The sequence below is a fragment of the Aquarana catesbeiana genome, linkage group LG01 (assembly GCF_042186555.1).
Source record: "Aquarana catesbeiana isolate 2022-GZ linkage group LG01, ASM4218655v1, whole genome shotgun sequence".
Taxonomy (NCBI): Eukaryota; Metazoa; Chordata; class Amphibia; order Anura; family Ranidae; genus Aquarana; species Aquarana catesbeiana.
Genome location: NC_133324.1, coordinates 820,710,295 through 820,729,271, shown reverse-complemented (window position 1 = coordinate 820,729,271; position 18,977 = coordinate 820,710,295). Strand labels below are relative to the sequence as shown.

The following is an 18,977-nucleotide window of genomic DNA, read 5'->3' as shown; positions in this document are numbered from 1 at the left end:
CTTGACACCTTGTAATGGAAGATGCAGATAGGCTAGCCATACACACATAGATTTCTCTCATTCAGTCCAGCGGCTGGACAAGAGAAATCACCCAATTCCTCCATCGATGCTCTTCTTCCGTTGCCACTACTGGCTATTTTATTCTGTTAGCTGATGCTTCCATTTCTGTCAGACTGCAGAACAGCGACTGCTTCTGATTGGTTGCAGTCAACGTTTGGCTGAGAATTTTCCACCTGGCTCCTTGGGCTTTCAAACCACAGTTTTTTAAGCTGGGTATTGCCAACAAAGCCCTCACAGCTCCAGTTCAGCAAGAATCAGACAAAATTGAGCCGTGTACAGACAGCATTAGCATAATCTTATAGTTACTCAGACCTGGACTTTCAGCTTATGCAGGCCACAGATGATGCAATTTTCTTTCCAGCAACCATGGGAACGTGGTGCTCCAGGCAGGTTGTAACCAAGTCGATCAATGGATTGACTTGGGTAGGGTCAGCCTGCCCATGGATGGTTCTAATCTCTGAATCAGCCAAGATTCAAACCATCTATGACCGGCTTTAGGAATCCATGGAAGGTGGAGCAAGTTAGGTGGGTGCAATTTGTAAGTTAAAGTGGCTCATAGTTCCTAGCACTTAGCAATTCTATATATTTGTTACTTTTTTTTAAAAATATATTATTTGTGTCTTTTACATTCAGGAATTAGGTACATGTACAATATTAATTTATTTAACTTGCAATATCATTTGTTTGCTTACAGTTATAAATGGTTGTTTCAGACGCCTGGTACCATTATAACGTCCCGGAACTGAAAATATATTCATTTAAAAGGCAAATACAGTTCCTGTTGTAATTTTAGCAACAACCCTCTCGCTTGCTGGCTTTCTACCCATCCTTGTTCCATTGTTTGAATGTTTGATGAGCGGGCTGAATGCCAGATCAACGTTTTGGGCTTTTCAGGTCTTTCCAGGTTTTTAAGGCCATTGTGAACAATCCTGAATGAGAATTCACACTTAAAAACCAAGCAAGTGACAGGTAGAAGAGTTTTTACATTAATCTTAGTCATTGTATGCAAAGAATAACGTTGTTTCCTTGTTCTTTGCAGATAGGGATGAAATACCTCTTGCTTTGGAATGTAATGGTATTTGAATGTATATATTAGAGTACTCTGGATCAGAACCTGTTTTTACATACTAATTACAAACAAGCAAAAGCCAAATTAAACTTTCCGCTTAAACTAGTTCTCAGTCTTCTTACATAGACCTTCATCATCCAGGTCCATCAGTGGGGTTCGCTGTAGTAATCGGATATACAGTAAATTGAAAAGGGCTTCTTCCTTTCCAACAGTTAGGCCAATATATGGATTTATTATATTGTTAGTGCTATAAACATATTGTTTATGTTTTAATTAGGGTAATATAGGGATAAAAAAATTTGCTCATTTGTTTTGTTATACGTAAATCACTAGAGATGTCTGCCTTTGATAAGAAGTTTATTGTGTTTATTGTAAGAGAGAATTACTTCTACAATTCTGAGACTCACATTTCTCACCTAGAGAGAACTGTTTAGGGTACTTAACAGTATACGTTTATTGCTACTGAATTGAACGCATGTTAGTGCGGGGCTGGGCCTCTTCTTTATTTCATATCATTTAGTGCATCATATTTCATGACGAATATATGGGGAAGTCAAATGAATTGCAGATTAAGTTTACAACCACAGACAATGGGGTCCTTTTTGCCAATAGATCTTATTTTATTTAGTTTTCAGACTGAAAATTCCTTTTTTAAGTAACCGCACAAAGGGCAGTTTAGTAGTGCAGGTATAGTACTGTCATGTAAACTGAGATATGATTGTTATGTGATAGTTCATTGTATGGAGCTGTTTTGGTAAATGGTCTGCCTTTTCTTCTTGTTCAGCCATGTTTCTTGTTAGTAATGTGTTAATGCCATTATGAAATGGTGTGATGAATATATAAGTATTTTGGACTGATCCAAACAATTTAATCAGCAAGTTATAGCTGTTTTCTTTGTTTTACTTTGTCATTTTTTCTATTGTTTAGAAAGCCATTTTAAATGCTGATACTCAAAATTGTCTAGGTATGGCCTTTGTTGAGGTGTATGAGAATTTGGAAAAAATATATAGTTTAAGGCATTTTTACACAATGTATTGTCTAGTTCATTGCTAAGCGTCTGTTTATTACAGATCTGATACCAAGTGTGGCTGGTGCTCCATTTTTTTTGGGGGTGGGGCGGCAAACAAACCTCCCAGCCGCGCCCTTACCCCCCCATCTGCAACAACCCCCCCTGCAACTCGGTCGATCATCCTGCACTACGTACCCCATCTGGCCCGCGGCTGGCTTCCCCCCGCTTCTCCTCCTCGGTGGCTTCCACCCTGCTTCTCCATGGCGGCTTCCACCCTGCTTCTCCTACCGGCCAATATGGTCGCTTCTCCTCTCGGCCAATCAGGTCTTAAAACCCGCTTCCTGATTGGTCGGGAGGAGAAGCAGGAAGACAATAGGGTGGCACAGTGGTGTAGTGGGTAGCACTCTTGCCTAGCAGTAAAAAGGGTAGTTGGTTCAAATCCCAACCACGACACTACCTGCCTGGAGTTTGTATGTTCTCCCTGTGCCTGCGTGGGTTTCCTCCGGGTACTCCGGTTTCCTCCCACACTGCAAAGACATGCTGGTAGGTTATTTGGCTTCTGTCCAAAATTGGCCCTAGTATTTAATTTATTTTTATTTATTTCAGGTACTTGTATAGCGCCGTCAATTTACGCAGCGCTTTACATTGTACATTCACATCAGTCCCTACCCTCAAGGGGCTTACAATCTAAGGTCCCTAACTCACATTCATACATACTAGGGACAATTTAGACAGGATCCAATTAACCTACCAGCATGTCTTTGGAGTGTGGAAGGAAACCAGAGTACCCGGAGGAAACCCACGCAGGCACAGGGAGAACATGCAAACTACAAGCAGGTAGTGTTGTGGTTGGGATTTGAACCAGTGACCCTTCTTACTGCTAGGTGAGAGTGCTACCACTACACCACTGTGCCACCCCTAGTATATGAATGTGAGTTGGGGACCTTGGATTGTGGGCTCCTTGAGGGTAGGAACCAATGTGAGTGTGCGATGTATGTGTGGAGTGCTGCATAACTTGACGGCACTATATGGGTACCTTAAATAAATAATATATAATAGATGAGCATCTTAATGAGACACAATGTACAGGGATAGGGACAACTGTAGACACTCACTGAGGTTGAGCTGGTGTCTTTATTCAACCTTACTAACCATGTAACTATGTAACAATAGGAATATTAATTCGCTAATGTCACACAAGTAGGTGGGCTCAGGGTGGAGTGCTTTACACCCCGAGCCTACCCATTTTTAGAGCCTCTGGCTCTAATCATGTGCTTTAAAAAGTAATGAATAAATATAAATAAACAAACCCCATTGAAATCCATGCATCCAGTGCCCTGCATGGAGATTAGGGGGGGTGGCGCCCCTTATGGAACAGCCGCCACTGCCTGATACTGAAACTCTAGTTTTCAGACATTATTGCATTTTTATTCAGACTAACAGGCCAGTCTACATAACAGTTACACATAAATATAGTACATATATTGTAATTTAAGATTTTACAAGCTTCTCTAGATTTTATTGCTATCTGCCATGTAGTCTTTTTTTTATTTTGATAACCAAAAAGATGATAAAAAAAAATCATTTTTTTTACAAAACCACAAGTATGAAGTAGTCAGTTGGAAACATCACACAAACTGGGCTGTTTTCAGGCAAGTTTTGCTCCAGCCACCGCTCTCCTTCAGGGAACTGTTGAAGTAGGACCAACGACTGAATATGAACTGTTGTAACCTAAAAAGTCATATGGCTTTTTGCATAAATTAAAACTTTTCAAGGGACTTAGCTGTGAAGAAAAACTTACAGAATAGTCAATTTTAACACTTACAAAAAGGTTTGTTAGGTGTTCAGAACTTAATGAATAGTGCCTTGGAAGTGACCTTGTAGCGATAGTCTTGGTGCCTTGGCTGTGCATTGTGAAAATAACAAGTGGTTTTAAGGTGTTATATAAATAGATTGTTAGGTGATGTGCCAGTATCTAAGTTTCAGTCTTAAAGGAAAGGTACTGATTTCCTTTTTTACTTTTGCAGTGGCTTCATTTCCAATTATATCTGGTGATGGGACAAACATATTGCTGAGACCGGGAGAATCCTATGAGGAAACTTGCACCGGTTCTACACAGATGGTGTGGAATCACCAAAGACCACTAAGTAAAAGGTCAAAAACGGTGAGCCGTAGTCCGGTTCAAGGGAAGAACAATCAGTTGGTTCTCACTCTTAACAATGTGGAAATGAAACATGTTGGACTGTACACATGTGCGGACAAAGAGACGGGCAACATCTACTCTTCTTTTTACCTGTTCATTAAAGGTAAGCTACTTATCATTTCTATTTATGTAGGTACTGTAACCACCAGATAGGCAGGGCTTGTAAACTAAGACATTATAGATAATATTCGTACAAAATCCAAACAAACGTGCAAGATATACCCCTGTTTTGTTTGTCTTAATTTTTGTCAAAGTATGATGATCCTGTGGCTTTGCTGTGGATTTTAAAAATATTGGGTACAAGCAAAAAAGAATACCAACAATTAGGGTTGTCCCGATACCGATACTAGTATCGGTATCGGCACCGATACCGAGCATTTGCCCAAGTACTTGTACTCGGGCAAATGCTCCCGATGCTTCCGCCGATACCTGGACTGTCAGCTGTGATCGGCGTGTGGGGGAGTTACAAGCTTCTCCCCCAGCGGCTTTCACCAGCTTTAGTGACATACAGCAGTGATCGCTCACCGCTGTATGTCACTGCATCCTCCTCCATGCCCCCTCCGTTCCTCTGTGCCTCTCTGCTGTCCCCTGCATTCTTCTCTCCTTATCTGTCCCCCTCCGTACTCCCCCTTTGTTCTTCTCTCCTTATCTGTCCCCTCCGTTCTCCCCCTCCGTTCCTCCGTCCTCCCCCTCCTTCCTTTGTGTATGGAGAGAGTCAGCTGACTCTGTCCATTCACATAACTGAAACATTGTAATCTCCTGTGATTACTATGTGTCAGTTTATGACTGGAGAGAAGCCGCTGTCTTCTCTCCATTCATTCTCAGTGCAGCTGAGGCTGCAGAGAAAGGGACTGGGGAATCTCTATCCTCTCTCTCTTTCTCTGTCTCAAGGGGGAGATATCAGAGGTCTGTTAAGACCCCTGATATCTCACCAAAGCCCCCCAAAAGGGCTGATTAAAAAAAAAAAAAAAAAAAAACAATAAAGAATAAAAAAATATTATTGTAAAAAATAAAAATTGTAAAAAAAAACAAAACACACACACATACAACGTTCACCCCCCCCCCCCCCAAAAAAAATAGCAAAAAAAAACCTGTCACGTGACATTAAAAAAAAAGTATCGGTAATCGGTATCGGCGAGTACTTGAAAAAAAGTATCGGTACTTGTACTCGGTCCTAAAAAAGTGGTATCGGGACAACCCTACCAACAATCAATCAGAATGTCACATCTTGCCATTTTACTAGGCTTAGAAGGCTAATTACTTTGATTAGATGCAGTGACTGTGGCAAACCTTTGCAATATGTTGTGGGGCATTATGTAGAGAAGTGTGTTTTTGTACATATTTTCTTTATTTGTCATGGCTGCTGACTCATGGCTTTCAGTGGCAATACTCAACTAAGCTATTGTTAACCTATGAAATGTGATCATCTGCACTTGGAGTCAGAGTAAGGAGACGCTACCCCTCTCTCTCGCTCTGCTAACGCACAAAGATCCATATAGAATTTTAGGCTCCGTTCCCACCTAGGCGTTTTTGGGCATTTTTCTGCTCTAAGCCTCAGCTCTAAAAACCCCAAACAAGACAAATCCCATTCATTTCAATGGCCCTTGTTCACACCTGAGCGTTCTATCACCTAAAGCAAAACGTCCATAGCCCAAAAAAGTACATGAGCTTCTTTTTTGGCAGATTACAGACATTTTAATTCTTTTACATTGGTGAGCGTTTGAACTGCAAAACGCTTGTACAAAAACGCTGCAAAAACTCTGCAAAAAATGCCCGAAAAAACACCTGTGAAGTCGCATGTTTTTACCGCGATTTTGCTGCGCTTTTTGACACTTTTTTGCCATGATTTTGCACAGGTCAAAAGGTCACCAATGTAAAAAGCAGAAAAACACCTGTAATCTGACCAAAAAGAAACTCATGTACCTTTTTGAGCTTCAGATGTTTTGCTTCAGGCTACAAAACGCTCAGATGTGAACAGGGACCATTTAAATGAATGGGATTTTGCTTGTTGGGTCTTTTTTCGGGCGTTTTACGAGCTGAAAACACTCAGGTGTCAATACAGCCTTAGATTTAAAGATGAGCTAAACTCACTGCAACAAACTCTTTTTTATTTTATTCCTCCCCTTCCCTTACACATAGTGGTAGTCTGCCAGAACCTGGTGGCATTTGTGCACACAAGCAGAAATCCCGTCCCAAGTGTGTATATGCATGGCCAGTCTCTGCCAGGTCCTACATACCTGGAAGACACCAGCAGCCCATATGCGCACGTGCTATAGGTTTTTAGGATGGTGACATGGAAGAAGGGTTCATTCGGCAGTTTAGTTCCTCCTTAAGCTGGCCATACACTTACAGATTGCTTTCATTGAGTCTGCAAGCTGAACAAAAGAAATCTGGTGGATTCATCCTTCTACTCTAATAGTGGGATTGCCACATCCCTCTTGTCAAGCTATTGTATTCTGGCAACCAGCACCGCTGTATATCAGAATACCCAAAGAGTGCCTACATCTGATTGGATGCAGGTGCTGTTGGGCTGACAATTCTAACAGGCTCCTTTGACAAAAGCCATTTGAACAATCAACTTTTGTCAAATTGGGCAATGCTGGCAGGACCAAACACTGATCAAATTATAGCAGAGCCAACGGGAATTGGCCAAATTTCAAGCAGTGTATAGCCATCTTTAGTTAACAGTGAGTCAATACCAGCATTCCCTGAACTAAAAACAATATTTTATACAAAAAAATCCTAAAGCATATCTAAAACAAAAAAATGTAATGCATTGGAAACTAACAGTCCTTGGTGAGGTGGCTGCATTCATTTTCTTTTTTTCAGGATTTTATACTGTATTTTTACCTTCCTGCAAATAGCAGTTTCTCCCTGGTTGGCTACGCTTACTCACTCTACTGTATCTATGGAGGGAGCCATGGTTGTCACCTTGGGCTGCACTTCAAATGTATATCTTCTTCTCTTCATCTCAGTTGCACTGGGTGGGGGCAAGTAGTAGTTTACAGAAGGAAGATAACATTGATTGAGCCAAAAATGTTCTTGAAAAATGAAAACGAATGCAGCCTGTGCATCTAAGTTCTGGTAAGGTGCAAGATATTACATTTTTGCTCGTAAGCTAAGTAAGCTAAGATATCCTTAAACAGACATGTCTATACAGGCCTATGGCCAAATGCAGTTGTTTGGTACCCGTGCTGAACTTCCACAGATATGTGCTGTTGCTGATGTGCTATCAGATATCTTGTACTGCCCAAATGGTGGGTCTTTTATGTATGTTCAACCTACATGTTCCATCTGTAGTCATTTTATGAACAGATGGAGAAATGAATAAGGACATCATAGGATGTCATCTGGACTATCCTAATTGTTTATCAACAAAGTAAGCATTTATAAATGTACCTACCATTCCACTTGAAAAAGAAACTACTGAATCTGAATCTGCTATAAAGAATATAGACTGTACTATAAGAAATATAATGTGTTTGTTTTTTAGTTATGGACAACCCATTCTATGAAAGTGCACCTTTTGTTGATGCAACAGAAGGCCAGGATGTACCTGGCATATGTCCCCTGGTTGATTCGGATGTCACCAACTATGGTATTAAGAAGTGTGATGATTCTAACCTACCTGAAGGTTTTGTCTATGAGAAGGATATTAGGAATGGCATCACCATAAAAAATGTGCAGACTAAATTTGATGATTGCTATGTCTGCACGGTAATGCATAATGGAGCGTTGAAGCATTCTAAAAGCAAGAAACTGATGGTCAGGCCTGGTGAGTAGAAAAGATCTGTTATGTTTGTTAAGGTTATCCATACATATGCAGATTAGATTAATCTGCAGATAATTAATGTATTTAGACCTTCGCAAAAATATGTCAGCCTCTTGAGAAAAAAGCTATCTCCTGATATAGCCAACAATAAGGATGAAAGATGGTACATCAGGCCTATATCAAATTAAGACTCAGGGGTTTATTTACTAAAACTGGAGAGTGCGAGATCTGGTGCAGCTGTGAATGGTAGCCAATCAACTTCTAACTTCAGCTTGTTCAGTTAAAGTGGTTCTAAATGTAGAAGATTTTTATTCATTGCATTGAGATAAAAAACCTTTAGTGTGCAGCAGCCTCCCCAATACTTACCCGAGCCCCATCTCGATCTAGCGTTGTTGCCCAAGAGCCTTGGCTGTGCAGGACTCTCCCGCCTCATTGGCTAAAACACATCAGCAGGCGCCATTGGCTTTAGCTGCTGTCCATCAAAGTCAGTGAGCCAATGAGGAGAGAGAGGGGGCGGGTGTCTCCATAGTAAGCTGCTTGCTGTGGGGGCACTCGGCAGGAGAGAGGGGCCAGGAGCACAGAAGAGGGACCCGAGAAGAGGAGGATGTGGGCTGCTCTGTGCAAAACCACTGCATGGAGCAGGTATGTATAACATATTTGTTATTCTTAAACAATAAAAAACAAGACTTTAATATCACTTTAAGCTTTGACAATAAAACCTGGCAACTGGTTTCTATGTAGAGCTGCACCAGATTTTGCAGTCTCTACTTTTAGTAAATCAACCCCAAAGTGTCTAAAAGAAGAGTCTTCTGTGTTTCCTATAGGAGTCAAACATATTCACCCTTTTAGATTTTAGTGAAGGGTAGAAAATGAAAGGGATACATTTAATGGTTGCGTTTGGCAACTTGGTTGCTTCCAGTTGCAAGACTTGTGCTTCAAGTCGTGCTACAGTGCCTTGAAAAAGTATACCTCTTGAAAAATTTTCCACATTTTGTCATGCTACAACCAAAAACATAAATGTATTTTATTGGGATTTTATGTGATGACCAACACAAAGTGGCACATAATTGTGAAGTGGAAGGAAAATGATAAATGATTTTCAAAATGTTTTACAAATAAATATGTGAAAAGTGTGGCGTGCATTTGTATTCAGCCCCCCTGAGTCAATACTTTGTAGAACCACCTTTCACTGCAATTACAGCTGCAAGTCTTTTTGGGGATGTCTGTACCAGCTTTGCACATCTAGAGAGTGACATTTTTGCTCATTCTTCTTTGCAAAATATCTCAAGTTCTGTCAGATTGGATGGAGAGCGTCTGTGAACAGCAATTTTCAAGTCTTGCCACAGATTCTCAGTCGGATTTAGGTCTGGACTTTGACTGGGCCATTCTAACACATGAATATGCTTTGATCTAAACCATTCCATTGTAGCTCTGGCTGTATGTTTAGGGTTGTTGTCCTGCTGGAAGGTGAAACTCTGCCCCAGTCTCAAGTCTTTTGCATTTTTTCTTCTAAGATTGCCCTGTATTTGTCTCCATCCATCTTCCCATCAACTCTGACCAGCTTCACTGTCCCTGCAGAAGAAAAGCATCCCCACAACATGATCCTGCCACGACCATTTTCACCATGGGGTTGGTGTGTTCAGGGTGATGTGCATTGTTGTTTTTCCGTCACACATAGCGTTTTGCTTTTAGGACAAAATGTTCACTTTTGGTCTCATCTGACCAGGGCACCTTGTTCCAGATCTTTGCTGTGTCCCCCACATGGCTTCTCACAAACTGCAAACAGGACTTATTTTGGCTTTTTTTCAACAATGGCTTTCTTCTTGCTACTCTTCCATAAAGGCCAGATTTGTGGAGTGCACGACTAATAGTTGTCCTGTGGACAGATTCTCTCATCTGAGCTGTGGATCTCTGCAGTTCCTCCAGAGTTATCATGGACCTCTTGGCTGCTTCTCTGATCAATGCTCTCCTTGCCCACCCTGTCAGTTTAGGTGGACGGCCATGTCTTGGTAGGTTTGCAGTTGCAGTTGTGCCATACCCTTTCAATTTCCGGATAGTGGACTGAACAGTGCTCCCTGAGATGTTCAAAGCTTGGGATATTTGTTTATAACCTAACCCTGCTTCAAACTTCTTCACAACTTTATCCCTGACCTGTCTGGTGTGTTCCTTGGCCTTCATGATGCTGTTTGTTCACTAAGGTTCTCTAACAAATCTCTGAGGGCTTCACAGAACAGCTGCTTTTATACTGAGATTAAATTACACACAGGTGGACTCTATTTACTAATTAGGTGACTTCTGAAGGCAATTTGTTCCAGGAGATTTTAGTTAGGGGTATCAGAGTAAAGGGGGCTCAATACAAATGCATTCCACACTTTTCAGATATTTATTTGTAAAAAATGTTGAAAACCATTTATCATTTTCCTTCCACTTCACAAGTATGTGCCACGTTGTGTTGGTCTATCACATAAAATCCCAATAAAATACATGTACATTTTTGGTTATAACATGACAAATTGTGGAAAATTTCAACGGGTATGAATACTTTTTCAAGGCACTGTAAAGCCTCATTTTTTTACAGAAATATTTTTATATTTCCAATACAATATTTGTACCATAAAGCTCTGGAAACTGGAATGACCTCCCATGCTAGTTATTTTATGGTTGTATTTGTCAATTTCACTCATAGCAGCCTATGAGGTTATCCCTAACTTGAAAAGCTGCAACTCTTCAGAAAAGTTAGCAAATTTTAACTTTTAAATCACAGTCAGATCTTAGAAATAGAAATGTTGTGAATGTTACATATTATTTCCCTACTTCATTGGGCTTCTTTTCAGTTTAATTGTAATGTTATTCAGTAGATATCTGTGCACATTTCTAAATATAATAATTGTCTCTACTCCCAAGCCGCCAGCAAAAATGACTTTTCTTACAATTGACTAAATGAAGTCATGATGCTGTGCTCGAGCTGTAGCACTGTCTTATCCATTAACACGTGACCCCCCTCTACTAATGATCCTAAATTTTTCCCAAGAGTATAGCGCAGTCTCTTCTCTCTAGTAATAGGCATATGGAGACCAAGTTATCTTTCCAGGCACTCATGTGAAAAAAACATGTCTCTTTTTACCTTTTTCTTTTAGTTTTAAAGCAGTTATCTGAAATACGGTAGAATGCAAATAGTAATCTGTAAGATTTTGACAATTGGTAATTTTGTGATTTGAATATACAGCCAACGCAGATCCAGCCAGGGTATGTTAATTAAAGTTGGTTCACTGTGGCAGCCTTCAAACTGGAGAAGCTGGCAGCTCTGGCGTAAATAGTTGAAGGCATTTGTAAGGTGTGCTGACCTATTACAGACTGCTAAACCTTGAATCCTCCTTTACAGATTATGGAATGGGAGATTATTATTATTATTATTATTATTATACACAATTTATATACTGCCAACAGTTTACGCAGCGCTTTACAATGTAGAGGGGGGGACAACACAATTACAATACAGTTCAATACCAAAAGGTACAGGAGGGCCCTGCTCGTAGAGCTTACATTCTAAAGGGAGGGGGTGGTGGTACAAAAGGTAATAGCTGCAGAGAATGATTTGATGGGGGTGGCTCGGGGACAGTTGTTAGGGAGGTGTGGGATAGGCTTCCATGAATAAATGAGTTTTCAGGGATCTCCTAAAGGTGGACAAGGTAGGGGCTGATCGGACATACTGGGGCAGGGAGTTCCAGAGGATGGGAGAGGCTCTGGAGAAGTCCTGAAGGTGAGCATGGGAGGAGGTAACAAGGGAGCTAGAGAGCAGGACGTCCTGGGAGGAGCGGAGGGGACGATTTGGGCGATATCTGCAGATGAGGTTGGTGATGTAGATGGGGGCGATGTTGTGAATGGCCTTGTATGTTATGGTTAGCATTTTGAATTTTATACAGTGGGGTAGGGGAAGCCAGTGAAGGGATTGGCAGAGAGGGGCAGCAGTCACGGATCGATTAGTGAGGTGTATTAGTCTAGCACCAGCATTCATAATAGACTGAAGGGGGGATAGCCTGCTTAAGTGTAGGTCATTAAGGAGAGAGCTGCAGTAGTCAGGGCGGGAAATAATCAAGGAGTGAATAAGTTGCTTTGTGGTGTCATTAGTCAGGAAGGGTCGAATTCTGGAGATGTTGCGGAGGTTAAGGTGGCAGGATTTAGCCAGTGATTGGATATGGGGACTGAAGGAGAGGTCAGAGTCAAGGAGTACACCCAGGACCCTGGCATGAGATATACAGCTTGTGTGACCCAAATGCTTTTTCATTATAGCAAATCACCAACACACCTGCCTAGATCCTGTAAAAGCCAACTTTATTGATAGCAGTAACCGACGAGCATGCAGGTTTTGGACAGGCTTGTCCTTAGAAATATCGCTGAAAATGCCATGGGATTGATAGAGACTGCTCACCTTGGAAAGTGTAGGAAGCGGCGTTTAGTACAATCATCAAATCACAAAAATCTCCTGTGCTTTTTTTTTTTTTCCTTTTTGTCCTTTTCAAATGATTTTGTGTTTAAAGTGAACATTCACCTTGCTAAGTTAACATTCTATACTTTTTTAGTAAATAAACGCCAATGACAATAATAAGGACAAACCTGATTGAACTCTGTAAGCATGTGCTTTAGAAAAAACGCTATGTACTAGAAAGTCTGGTTTTACAAAATGTTTGCTAGAGTGCTGGCAGTCTCAAGTTATGGTATGTTAAGTATATATTACTATATCTACAGTATATCTAATATATAGTATTATGTAATGTAAATAATAAAATCCTCTGCATTGACTTTGTTCCCATTATACCATCAGGAGGTCCAAGATATAATACTATTGTAATGGTTTTCAAATATTAAGCTGGTCTTCTGTACACAGCTTGTTGGCACAGTCCAGTGCTGGTTCATGTACAACAGGGATATGCAATTAGCGGACCTCCACCTGTTGCAGAACTACAAGTCCCATGAGGCATAGCAAGACTCTGACAGCCACAAGCATGACATCCAGAGGCAGAGGCATGATGGGACTTGTAGTTTTGCAACAGCTGGAGGTCCGCTAATTGCATATCCTTGATGTACATGGTTCAGTCTCAATTAAATCAGTCCTGTAAGTTCATTTTGGCTGTCTGGGTGAACTTAAAGGGGTTGTAAAGATTCGTGTTTTTTCACCTTAATGCATCCTATGCATTAAGGTGAAAAAACACCTCGCTGTTATGGGCACCCCAGCTCCCCCATTTTACTAACCTGAGCCCGTTCACCTGCTGTGCGTGTCTCCTGTCGTCCTCTTCTCCACTGAGTGGCAGTTCATTGGATAGATTGATAGCAACGCAGCCATTGGCTCACGCTGCTGTCAGTCACATCCAATGATGCGGCCGCCAGGAGGGCGGGACCGAGTTATACACTTGGTGTCTATAGATGCCAAGTGTATGACATGGGAGCGTGCCCGCAAGCTAACCCCCTCAGGAAAGAGCTTCCCAGAGGGGGTTAGCTTTAGCAGGGAGGAGCACAGACAGCCACCGTGGGACCCCAGAGCAGCAGGATCAGGGCCACTCTCTGCAAAACGAACTGCACAGTGGAGGTAAGTATAACATGTCTGTTATTTAAAAAAAAAAAAAAAAATGGAACTTTACAACCCCTTTAAAGAGTAATTCCACTTTTGAGAGGGAAAAAAATATAAAAAAAAAATTATATAGTATATACAAGTGCGACACAAATCATATTGTAATTGAATGTTAATACAAATTACCTTTCCTTTTCAATCTGCAGCTCTGTAATTTTCTGTAAAATGCTATGCCATTTGGCTACCTGGTGGTGTTCTGTACACAGTATAGAACGCCCCCCCAGAAACATAATTTCCTGCTTGTGTGATTGGTTTACTGATTTTCCCAGAAGTCTGCACTAAGATACAAGTCAGATTTCGGCATCCCCTGCAGCAAAAATATCATTTTTGGTGAGATACTCCCAATAGGAAATAACATCTAAAGGGATGCAGACCCTGCAGTTTTCTTTATTAGAGCCCTGCAGGTGCAGCAGCTGACTTATAATTATGAAACCACTCCAATACAGATTCACTTTCCACATGGACACAGACAAACACACAGGGATTCCTTCAGAATAACACAAGGTAGGAATCTGCAACAAAGTTTTCCGGCAACGTACACAGATCACCCAGAGGGGAATGTTTTTTCTCAACAAAAGTGGAGTTACTCTTTAATCACTCCTCTATTGAAGGATTATTACCACTTTCTCAGGGAGGGTGAACATCCTTGTATTTGTGGTTGGAGACTTTTAAAGGAGACCCATAGTGAAAGAATGTTCAGGCTGGCATCACTGACATTTCCTTCTGAAAATGTAAATTCTCTAGTTGTCATGCTGTTTAAACGTTTACTGACCTGGAGCCAGAGTTTTGACTTTCTAATCTACGTTTTTTGTTCCCGGTCAGTAACTCAAGCAGCTAGCTTTCTTAGGAGGTCAGCAGCGGCAATCCCTGTAGTTACTATTTATATTGTGGAAGAAAATGGTACAGACTACAAAAAAAAATTCTTTTTAGCTGATTTTGGAGTGAAAAGGGTAAGCTGTGATCTGTAGGAAATATACATTCCAAAAAAAAAAAAAAAAGAAATATACATTTCCAGTCACATTTTTTCACTTTGATAGAATGTCCTACCCAGCTAATGTCGGTAATGGCTAATGTTTTTATTATTTTTTTTTACAGTTCAAAAAATGTTACCCAGACTTACTTTAACAAAATCCAAGCTAGTTGTCAAGACTGGGGAGCCGTTTGAGGTTACTTGCACGGCGAGGGATGTTAACGTCGTAGAGGTCCGTTGGATCAATGCAGCATCCTTGGTAAGTCATAGCTTGGCTTAAAACCTACAGCACCTTGCATCCAATTGAAGATGACATTTTCACACAACATATCAGTCACATTGTATTTTCAACAACATCTCGTACTCTGTCTCAAATGAAAACACTTCTTTGAATAATGGCCTGCAAATAGCGCTAAATTATTAAAACGTGGTTGTGCCGCTTACGTATTAATTTGCTGTTTTGGCCACATAAAAGCTTTTGTGATTTGAAAGGCTCCTGTAATGGAGGGAAGGACGGCAGTGTGGTAACAGCTGGTGGGTGTCTCAAATTCTCAGTGCACTATAAACACAAGTCTGTAGATTTAGAGCCGGGCGCCCCGGAGTGTATTTACATGTGAAAACAACACTCATTTTTGTCAGGTCTGCATATTGTCAGCTAAACTTGGGAGAAAAGGATTTTTCAGAAGAAATACAAGAATGTACACAAATCATTTTACAGTAATATGCAATTGATCCAGGCGCGGGTAATATATTCTGAGCGAGAAATCTAGACCTGGACTAATTCTCTAAATACAGACTGTATGAGTTGTTACGAAACTATCTGCAAAGAATTGTGATGGGGAAAAAAAGACTCAGTGGTACTTTTCTGTGGGGTTGAGGGTGTTGTTTTGTTCTTTTAGATTTTTGTTTTGAGGTTTGACTTTATGTTTACATGTTTAAAATCACTTACAAAGCAGTTGACTGACTTTTTTTTTTTTACATTGGTCTCTGCTGAGCTAAGCTTAATGGGTTGTTTTTTGCCTACTAATATTGACATTAAAGTCTCATCTGAAGTGCGAAGCTGTGTTTGCTTCATAGGTGTGTATTGCATTAGGGTGTGCACCCCAAAGCTCAAATACATTTGCATATGTGTGTGTGTATATACTGACGGTGTCAGCAGAGCAATGGACAGTGTCATTAGGACAGAGATTGGTGTCAGTAGGGCAGTGGACAACGTCAGTAGTTTTTATGTATTTTTTTTTTTTTTTTTACATTTTTTTTTTTTTTAGGAGCCCCGTTATGGGGGTTTGCTACCTATTCCTAATAAGCAATAGGGAGACAATTATGTAACACCAATGTTGCAGAAAGATAGATATTATATAGATATATACTCACACACCACACACTTGGGATTCAAGTAGAACTATGGGCAAAACTTTTTTTTTTTTTCATTTTGGATAGAGTAAGGGAGGATTATAACCCCTGTCAGATTTTTTTCCGCCATTTCTGTTTCATTGTGGAGATTTCCCTTCACTTCCTGTTCCCTAGCCAAACAGGAAGTTAGAGGAGATCTGTGCAAATTCAAGGAATTTCTTGGGGACCCCCAGCTCACCAGAACTAGTGAACATCTGTTACTTTTCTGGGGACAACCCAAAATTTGAGGTTTTCTTTTTACTTTCACTTTCAATGATAATGGTAAAAAGGGCAAATAGAGAGGATGAATCTCCTTTAAAGGGGGTACAGACAGCAATAAAAATTGACAGGGGCTCCAATCCCTCTCCACTCTATCCAAAACAAATAAGTTTTGCCTTTAGTTATACTTTACATTTGTGCTAACAAATAATGTATGCAAAAATTACGCAACAGGATTAATTAAAAAGTTCTTGTAAGTTGGCTTTACCACAGTGACCCAAGCCCAGCTGTCTAGGGAACTTGCTGTTGTTACACGTGACATAGGTACTGTATTTCAGGAAAAGCCTGCAAGCATGTTTTGTGTTCTCATATGCCGGTTACTATGGCCATCTCCGTTTACAGCATCATGGTAACAGAGTTGAAAGGCTGTGCTCTTAAATGCAGAGCTCATGATTCTATTGTTCTACCAATCTGTCCAGAATTCATCCAAAACTGGCTGAAGACAGAGAATGATGGATGGTGGGGCATCTGCCTGCCCTCAATCTCATTGCTGCACTACCTGCCACAAACATATCTCCGTCTTGGCTGACGGAGGTTACGGGTGCATGCAAATTGCTACACTTGTTCCCTCAATAACAAAGGAATTATTACAACATGTATGGCCGCCCTAACCTATATTGCCTGAAGGTCAGCTACTTATGTGTTTGTAAATAGTTTGACAAGTATTTTGCCCTTGTCTGTTCAGGGCTTAATTTGTCTTCAGGGATATAGATACGTAAAAGGAACCCTTGAAGTAGTAGAGGAGTTTTGGAGTCTTCTCACGGTTTTTCTAGTCCAGCAAAGTACAGGATTTCCTTAAGCATGCAACAGATGCTAAACACAAAAAAAACTTTTAGCTGACTGAAAATGTAATTGGAACATATTATATATATATATATATGTAAAATGGAGCAGAGATTTAAATGTTTGTTATTCATAGTAGCCAGTCAAATCTTTTGTTTAATTTGTTTAAACTGATACTGGAGAAATAACATCTGCAAACAGATTAGCTATAGACAGTATACATACTCATAGGGGTTTATTTACTAAAGCTGGAGAGTCTCACTTCTGCATAGTAACCAATCAGCTTCCAGGTTTTATTGTCAAAGCTTAATTGAACAAGCTGAGGTTAGAAGCTGATTGGTTTACATGAGGCCCATTAAGTAAACACACAAAATATAATAGCAAATATAAACAACTAAAATGTTTTCACAGTTTTCTTCCGCAATCTGCCTTTATATTGTATATATTCAAAATTGATAACAAAGAAAAGTTCAACGGAAAGAACCATCCAGATTGTGGTTAGTGTATAAAGGTTAATAGGATTAACAGTTTATATGTGTAATATATATATATATATATATATATATATATATATATATATATATATATATATATATATATATATATAATACAGCTAACAGCTGATTCCCAGTCAGATAGTAATTTTTATTGCTGATACTGAGACAGTAGGGGGAAGTGGATTTACTTGAGCACACAGAATCTGGTGCAGCTGTGCATAGTAACCAATCAGCTTCTAGGTTTTAGCCCTCGTTCACACTGAATGCGGGTTTGAAATCGTGCGAATTCAGCCGAACTCGCACAATTTCAAACCCGCATTTCAGTGCGAGTTCGCGGGGCGTATTGGAAGACGTGTGCGGGTTCATGCACTGATGTCTATTGAAATCGCCCCCGAAGTTGCCAAAAGTAGTGCAGGAACTACTTTTGGAAATCAGTGTGGCACTGCAAAGTCAAAAGGCTGCGATTTGGCATGTGATTTGACATGTCAAATCACGTTGATGTGAACGGGGGCTAATTGTCAAAGTTTAATTGAACCAGCTGAAGTTAGAAGCTGATTGGTTACTATGCACAGCTGTACTGTTCTGGGTGCTAAAGTTTTAGTAAATCCCCCTCTCCAATGACTGTCACTCTCTAAATGACGAGGATATTTTTATTTCCGTCTGCCATACCTTGCATGGTATACTGTCTATAACTGTGCTTTTCACATTCCCTGCCATAATTAGCATTGACATCTTGGAGAACCTTCACAATATTCTTAGCCCCCCTTTTCCTTCCTTCCTCCCTCTCCATATTCCCTGCAGCACGATCATCCCCCATTTCCTATTTTTTATGTTGTTCCTTTCCTTTTGTCCGTATGTAAAGATATGGTGGCCCAGTCATTTGTAATTAGCATATTTTAATGAAGCTGCAAAGGTGATTTAATAATCAGCCATATCTCAGTAATAAACTCTTCTCGATCACACAAGCACCTGCATTGTTGTCATTATCGTTTCATCTGTCATTATCCAATTGTATGAAAAGCTACTTGCAGCAGACAGCTTGTCAAGGCCTTTCTTCCGAGACTTCTGATTTGACATAATAAATCTTTTTTTTTTTTTCATTATAATGGCTAATTTTGTGATTTCATTGCAGAAAGACACTGAAAAGAGCCAGTTTATTTCCACTTCTAATTTTGTTCGCAACCGCACTCTGAGCAGCCAAGCCGTTCAGTATAATGAGTCTGGTACATACATCTGTGAAGCCAAGAACAGCATTGACGTGGTGAACGTTACGTTCACATTGGAAGTTCTCGGTAGGTAACAGTTAAATATTTGCAA

The 18,977-nt window shown here is 40.3% G+C and overlaps 1 protein-coding gene across 1 annotated transcript in view; it reads left to right on the top strand.

Annotated features, from left to right (window-relative positions):
* Nucleotides 1-18,977, top strand: part of KIT (KIT proto-oncogene, receptor tyrosine kinase) — a 66,282-nt gene that overhangs the window by 20,920 nt on the left and 26,385 nt on the right. Inside the window, exons 2-5 of the mRNA XM_073608436.1 lie at nucleotides 4,166-4,444; nucleotides 7,835-8,116; nucleotides 14,835-14,968; nucleotides 18,793-18,952. Coding sequence (XP_073464537.1) covers nucleotides 4,166-4,444; nucleotides 7,835-8,116; nucleotides 14,835-14,968; nucleotides 18,793-18,952 — 855 coding nt within the window. The remainder of the gene's footprint in view (nucleotides 1-4,165; nucleotides 4,445-7,834; nucleotides 8,117-14,834; nucleotides 14,969-18,792; nucleotides 18,953-18,977) is intronic.